Source organism: Buceros rhinoceros, unplaced genomic scaffold (assembly GCF_000710305.1).
Source record: "Buceros rhinoceros silvestris isolate BGI_N320 unplaced genomic scaffold, ASM71030v1 scaffold20106, whole genome shotgun sequence".
Taxonomy (NCBI): Eukaryota; Metazoa; Chordata; class Aves; order Bucerotiformes; family Bucerotidae; genus Buceros; species Buceros rhinoceros.
The window spans coordinates 53,970-61,740 of record NW_010418348.1 but is presented as its reverse complement, the minus strand read 5'-3'; the positions used below and the strand labels follow the sequence as shown (position 1 = coordinate 61,740).

At 47.1% G+C, this 7,771-nt stretch overlaps 1 protein-coding gene across 1 annotated transcript in view; it reads left to right on the top strand.

Moving 5' to 3' along the window:
* Positions 1 to 7,771, top strand: part of ACE2 (angiotensin I converting enzyme 2) — a 23,764-nt gene that overhangs the window by 192 nt on the left and 15,801 nt on the right. Inside the window, exons 2-6 of the mRNA XM_010138511.1 lie at positions 2,467 to 2,625; positions 4,563 to 4,656; positions 5,287 to 5,430; positions 6,693 to 6,805; positions 7,343 to 7,451. Coding sequence (XP_010136813.1) covers positions 2,467 to 2,625; positions 4,563 to 4,656; positions 5,287 to 5,430; positions 6,693 to 6,805; positions 7,343 to 7,451 — 619 coding nt within the window. The remainder of the gene's footprint in view (positions 1 to 2,466; positions 2,626 to 4,562; positions 4,657 to 5,286; positions 5,431 to 6,692; positions 6,806 to 7,342; positions 7,452 to 7,771) is intronic.

Here is a 7,771-nt window from a genome sequence, read left to right as displayed (position 1 = left end):
GCCGAGAAAATGGTGAGTGTTCCGTCCTGTGGGGTTTACGGTTGTTTTAGGAATCTGACGGCTACTTTCTAGTTTATTTTGGTTCCGCAGAGGTTGGTTGAAATTGGAGTGCCGCTTCTCTGGTAGCTGTGGTTTGGTTTCAGGAGGTTAGAAGCTCCTGTTTTAATGTAGAAATGCCTCACTGGCAATGCCTGGTCTTTTACCGGCCTCTGTAGCCTACAGTTGGTGCCCAGGCTGCCCTTGCGCTGCACCGGACTGGCTGGAGGCTGGACTTGTTCCTAGCCATCACCTCAAGTCAGCCCTGTGGGTGGAGGGAAAAGGCAAGGGAGTGCTGCGTGTTTGGACCCAAAATCTAAGCTGAATAGAGAGAGACACCTTATTCTGCTGAGGGTTCACCACCACCAGTCCCTCCTGGCACGACCTTTCTGTGCGGGGCTCCTTTCCTCTTAGAGGGGGACAGCCCGGAAAGAATGGTCTTCTCCCGGGGCCTGGGCTAGGTGCTGCCCTAAGGCGTGAGGGAGCTGGTGTCAAACCTTGTGCCCGTGTGAGCTCAGGTCTCCCACTTTTTTTAAGCCTGAACTAACACTGGGCTGTTTACTGACACAGGCAACACTCTGTCTTCTCTGTTGTTGAGATTGTTTTACTTCTCACTGAATATGCAAACACTTTTTGAATGTAAGTATTCTATTAAATGTTTGCTGATGGTTTTATATAGTGGTCCACATCCTTTACCCAGTGGGGTACAATGTCAGGGCTGTTGGTAAACTGCTTGGAGGTGTTAACCTGGGGAAAATGAAGCGAGATCACGGATTTCCAAATGCCGGAAGTAGTCTAGCACATTGGTTTGAAAGTCAATTTCCATCTGCAGGAAGGAGCACAGCATTTGTACTTAGGTTATCTCACAACACAGTTCTCCCTGCTTCTCAATACCAACCTCTAGCTGTCCCAGACAGCAAGGGCTCTGGGCAAGCACTGTGTTTATCAAGAGCGGTCAGCCGTGATCTGGCTGGTTAGTGACACTGCCGTGCCTCAGCCTAGCATCTCACAACCTTGGAGCCTTCCAGAATGAACAAAAATGCCTTGAATTTTGTAGCTGTGAGTATTTTAAAGTCAACCTTCAGAGAAAAACAATTCAGAGCATGAAAATGAAGGTGAACATCCTACATCTACCTTTGTGTAATGGTTTAAATCTTCCAATTTGTGGTTTTATAGCTTAATTAAAACATGGTTTAATTATCGTATTTCTTAATTAAAACAAGGAGACTGGTTGCTGAAAGAAATCCTAATGACTAATCATTGTCAATCTGGAATGTTTTCTGAGGCACCAGGTACTTAAACTGTAATGTTTCCAAACGCATAAAATGAAAGCCCCGTATAGTACTTTCCGCGTTAATGAGATTATAATAAAATACATGAGGTGACACCAGTGATAAGAACCAATTAGCCCAGTGCTCAGAGAGAATGTTTTCTCTCGCTTGAGCTCTTCAGTAGCACTGGTAATGAAGCCACTGCTTCCCCTCCTCCCTTTCTGCTGGAGGAGCAATGTTAATTAATACTGTCCCTTCTGGCTCCTTCCCATCCCTTTTTCTTGTAAATTGAGCCACAAACCCTGTAAGTATTCCTCTGACTTATCAACCTGTTCCTTTAATTGGGAAAAATCAGACAGCAGGCTAACTTCTTTCCCCTGGCTTATGTGGCCAAAGAGCCCCCTCTTCTGCTCTGCCACTCCTAAGACACCTCGCTGTCCCTGCTCAGGACACGGAGTTCGGAACAGACTGACTCAGTGATGCTCTCACTCTCCAAGCTCAGCAAGCTCTTGCCTGCTGAGGAGCAGCAGGGCTGTTTGCTCTACTCCTGCGAAAGGGAGAGTTTGGAAAGTGTCCTGGTGATGGCTCTCCTCCTGCAGAGGGGCTGCCTGGGCAGGGGGTGATGCGGGGATGGGACTGCCAAGGGCTTACATCTGCTACCACCTCTCTCTGCCGGACCCTGAAGTAGATATGGTGGGTCCATCACACATGGGGCGGACTCTCCGGCACAGCCCTGATGAAAACATTAGCCTTGCCACGAGTTTGCACAGGGGTGAAGCGTGCCTGAAGGAGCTCTTCAGGCACAAGATGACATTTGTGTTTTCTGATGCCTCATCAGGGAAGGACAGGCATTATAGGTGCCCTCTCCGCAACTCGGGAAGCTCTGGCATGAGCACATTTAATTAATCTGTCACAAGGACCTATGTTGATTAGTACTGCTCTTGTTGCCATTTGTGATGGCTGCTGATGTGCTAAACCACATGCAAACACTTTTGAAAAAGGTGAATCAGACAGTCCCAAATCCAAAGAATATTTTGATGGTGCTACTTCATGCACTGAAATGAAGTTCTCCCCGGAGTAATGTTTGTGCCTATTGAGTACGTAAGGCTGCTGCACTGTTTTGCCAGAGTAATTCAGGGTTTGTGTGAATTCCTTTCAGAATCAGGTAGGTGCCAGGTGGTCCGCATTTTATGACAGAGCCTCCACGAATGCCAGCAACTTCCCTTTAGCCAGCATCCAGCATGATCTCACCAGACTCCAGATCCAGATTCTCCAGGAAAGAGGATCGTCTGTGCTGTCGCCGGAAAAATACAGCAGAGTAAGTTGCTGAATGTAGATCATTCTTGTTGGGTAAGCTGAACTGCCTTCCACAACACAAAGTGCTGCTGCCACCCTGCTCGTCTTGGGATGATGCTGCCTCCCAGCATCGGTGTGGAGAGGGTAACTGTACAAGGTGCTCTCATAGTAGTACAGGACTGGAGGCGTGGTCTGGCTTAGGAAGCTTGTTCCCACTCAAGTCAGCAGTTTTGCCATGTAATCTGTGCAATGAATTTCAAACACACACACACCCCCCACCTCAAGATGTCCTTGCAAAAATGGCTAGATTAGTCATAAGAGGAAAAGGGGAACTGTGCTAAGTGCTTGGTTAAGCTGAAACCTAGGGCAATGAGCAGAAAAAAATAGGTGATAGACATTCAATGAGTCAAGAAGGCGAAGGAAGTCTTTCATTCTCAGCACATGTCGCATTATCAACCTGTGAAAAAGAGGGGATGTTTCTGCACAGCAGACAACAAGGGATACCTGAAATTGGGGTGGGTTGGTAAACTTCTTCCACAGAAAGCTGCTGAAGGCCAGCAAGTTTTACCAAGATTCATTACAAGATTTGACATTTCCACTCAGAATTTCACCTAAAAGGCACACCTGTGGATAATGACTGTGTGTGGAATTGGAGTGAGCAGCTATGCCCACTCAAAAGGGGTTTATAACCAAACACTTCAGGGTTAAATTAGTTTCTTTTTGCTGGAGATGAAAATGAGGAATAGCATTGAGTTAGGGGATCCTACAACCCTGATTACAGAAGGATTCTTAGATTTTTCTGATAATTTCAGCAGTATTAACCACCATGCGAGAAAAGCAGCAGACTGGCTGGATCTCTGTCAGATGGAAATGAAATGTGTTTCTGGAAAGACAGATTACCTTGGTGGAAATGCTGACAGTTCATACAAACGTACGTTTATTTTGCAGCACAGCAGTGCACTGATGGTAGTGCTGTCTCTGCCGAGGAGGTATTTTCCTTAGTACCCTCCCTGTTTAGACACTTGCAGTTTCCTAGATAAATGACCTTTGGGGCGGAAATTGTTGATTCTTGCTTGGAAAGAAAGAATTTTTGTACAGTCTGATGGGATTCCATAGGAATAGTTCAATGTTCTTCACTGATACAAAAATTCCCCTGGGTGTCCACTTACTGTAATGCTGACAGAGATAACGTTAGAGCTGGTCATTAAGTATTCCCCCTCCCCCACCACCACCAGCAGCTCTACATAGTTCTGATTTAAAGGAGAAATAACGTAATCCTAAAGGAAAAGCTAAAAATGGTGCATGTTTTTCTTGAGGTATGAACACCTGAAAACATGAAAAAAAAAAAAAAACCCAAACCAACCCCAAACCCCCAGAGCTCTGTAGCACAGCTTCTGAGGTAGAGTTGAATGATTTCAGGTGCAATTTGCCTTCAGCTGACCCGAGGCATGAGCTGTAACTTCTCTGTAATGGAGTATAAGCAAATCTGTGCGAGCAGTGTGATGAGCTGTGAAACCCACAAGCAGCCGTCAGCCTGGCAGCATCTGCGGCAGGGGCCCTTCCTGCTGCCGTACAGACACACGACCTGCCTGGAAAACTTAGGTGGGTCCACGCTTACAGAAGCACGTTGCTAAACTTTATTGTTTTATTGCTGCCGTGTATTGATAGCTGTCTTGTGACAGCCTGTGCTCGTTAAACCCAGAGATCTGTCTGACTGGATATTAGGGGCCTGTAGACTGCGTCATGTATTTGGGAGATTATCTGTCCTTTCCAGCTAGGTCCTGGTTCAGTAATGCTTTTAGGAAAATTCTTTCGTTAATCTCCACGGAGCTTAAACATATGCTCAAACGTTAAGCTGGTGGGTGAAGTGTTGAATCAAGCTCTTAAGGAATTAGCATAATCGGCTGTTACTTTGTGCAGAGCGGGTTGCTAACGGGCTGTCTTGCACCTATCTCACAGCTGAACAGTGTGCTGAGTGAAATGAGTACCATCTACAGCACGGGGACCGTCTGTAAAATCAACGACCCATCTGAGTGTCTGGTGCTGGAGCCAGGTATGGTACTAACCACTGCCCCTACGGCATCGTTCGCAGTGAGGGTTCAAAAAGAGAAAGCACAAGGGTGGCTCCTGACTGCGAGAGAGCCAACAGGCTGTAGTTTCAATCGATATATGCTGCTATCTAAAACTTATTCATAGTTTAACTGGACCTTGCAGTTCGGGGACCTCCAGTGGGCCTGATGCCCATGAGGTGCAGTCTCCTACTGGTAGCAGAAAGAATTTGGAGAGGGCTGCTCAGCCTGTGTGACACTGCCTGTCACCTGGGGTGTGCCTGTGTTCCAGAAAGTCTGGTTTTTGCCCCTGTCATCAAAGCGTTTATGGACTCAACGCTGTGTTGAGGCCAGTCTCAAGAATGCTACCGACTTAAAGCTGCTGCAGAGAAAGCACTTAAGGGACTCGTGATCTGCTCTGTGTCTCTCCCAGAGAAGAAGGGGAAAGCCTTAAACCAGAAAAGGATGCAATAACAAAATGGGATATTTCAGTGTATCAAAACCAAAGTGTTTTCTCCTTAGTTCTTCCGCTTTTGCTCATTTGCCAAAAATGAAAAATAAGAGATTCTGCTCTTCCAAGGCCTAGTGCTTACCTTTTTTTTTTTTTTTTTTTTTGTCTTGTGTTGTTCTGACAGGTCTGGATGATATTATGGCTAACAGCAGAGATTACCATGAGAGACTGTGGGCCTGGGAAGGCTGGAGGGCTGGCGTTGGCAGGATGATGAGACCATTATACGAAGAGTACGTTGAACTTAAAAATGAGGTTGCAAAGATTAATGGTAAGTCACTTTTTTTTCCCCCCTGGCTTCCAGAACTTAACAAACACACTGCAGTCTCGCATGATTTGCACAGGAACTCAGGCCCCATGTTTTTTTACACATTGATGAGCAGTACTTTGCAGGTAAGTGCTCCTGGTGTGCACATCAGGATGTGAAAGTCAACGCAGGTAGGTGCCACTGACCAGATCAGAGGTCTGTGACCGGCCTGGAGCATCGGGGGGATGTCTTTGTTGGCACTTTTCTGAAATGCCAAAGTGTATCAGTGCCCTTCGTCAGGTACTGCCTTACCCAGAACTGCACTGCTTGTGACTTACAGGCAAGCACGCCCGATTTAAACAACTTTCGAGTGTTACTGAGTCTTGGCAACGTCTCCTCTTTTCTGTTAGCCTTGACCTTTTTGCACCAGCCACAAGCAGTGGTGTGTTTTTAAGCATTATTCCCTAACCAGAATGAACAGGTTTGGTAGGCCTGTGCCAGCTGATGCAGCCAGGTGGTTAAAAAGGATTTTACACTGACAATGGCAGGTGGCTGCTGATCTTCTTTGGGAGTCGTGTAAAATAACTTCTGAAATAGCTACATCGTCTGTCTCTTGGCCAAGCTGCAGCTGTATCACCTGCTTCCCTACAGTCCTCGTTTTGTGAAAATTGTCAAGCTGGAGCTGCACACCAGGAATTAGAAATTAAAATAGTTAGACAGGAAAAAAAGTTAAGAAGTGGTCTCTTCCTCCATATCGCTAAGGAAGACACTTCAGCTATGAGCCGTTTCTGCTCCAGGCTTGATGGAGCTCAGTGGATTGGAAGAGTTAGTGGAACAATTGCACTCCTATTGCCTACACGTGCCCTGGTGGTTTTGTGCTGGAGAAGGGGATCCATATTCAATGTCCACCAGCTTATATCTTCTGTGAGAAGCCCTCAGTATCCAGCCTGAGCAGAGGCTGACCTCCCTCAGAGCTGCAGGAGCTCCATTCATTAGTGATGATTTCCTTTAATGTGTATGTTCAGCTCGGCTGACCCTAATTAGCAGAGAACTGTGGCTGGAATTTAGGCATTTCTTGGAAATATCTCCTATCTCTGTCTTCATGGGACAGAGCCTCAGGGGAGCACTCTCTTCCCACCTTGATCCAGAGTATCTTGCGCTTTGTTGCTTTGATTTGCGGAAAAGGTTGCAGGTCTGCATGGGATCAGCAGGGAATTGCACTGGTCATGCCCACCTGAGCAGGGTCATGTGTGGTGTCCTGATGGGATGTATTTTAACCTTTACAGGTTATTCTGACTACGGAGATTACTGGAGAGCAAATTATGAAGCAGACTATCCAGAAGACTACAAATACAGCCGTAACCAGCTGGTTGAAGATGTGGAGAAGACATTTGAGCAGGTAGGGGCAGGAAAAAGCTCTCACCTGGGCCACGGGTTGTGTCTTGTGATGGTGGGCTCATGTGGTGGTGTTGTAAAGGACGATGAGGACTGCCCTAAACTGGCTTGTCTCAGTCTACACGGGTTTAATGGATTTTGGGAGACATATGTGACATTTTTACCTTTGCAGCCATTCCAAGACCAGTTTGGTCCCCTTGGGCTGTGTTGTGACAAAAGCTGGGAAAGAGGGAGCTCTGCAGATCCATGTCTCTCCTGCCCTGTTGGGGCCCCAATGTTGCCTGGTGGGTAGATGCCATTCCTGATACTCCGGATCTAAAGCTAGCAATGCTGCCTCCCTCATACCTGAGCAGGACCTCTGGGGCTAGGATCTAGACTCAGTATTTAAGCCCTGAGGCAGGGGGCAAAGCTTAGCTGCAGGTTTGGGGTGCACTTTCCTGCTAGTAAAATTTCATCAGGGACAACTTCAAGGCTTTCTGTTTAGGAGAGATGAGTGGCGTAGAGCAGAGAGAAAATAATTTGTTTCCTTCTCTGCCTCCAGATAAAACCTCTGTACCAGCAGCTGCATGCCTACGTGAGGCACCGTCTGGAGCAGGCCTACGGCTCCAACCTCATCAGCTCCACAGGATGCCTGCCTGCTCACCTGCTGGGTATGTTCACGTGGCCGTGTCGTGCAAGCCCGACTTTGTACACAGGACAGTCGCCTTCAAGGCACGTGGGAATGAAGTAATCTGTCTGTTTAGTCAGGATATTAACAGGTTTCAGATAACGGAAGGGGAGAGGAGAAATGGAGAAGTCATCCCTGGCAGAGATGACACGGTGCTTAGCAGCAGGGGCCTTCAAGGCACGTGGGAATGAAGTAATCTGTCTGTTTAGTCAGGATATTAACAGGTTTCAGATAACGGAAGGGGAGAGGAGAAATGGAGAAGTCATCCCTGGCAGAGATGACACGGTGCTTAGCAGCAGGGGC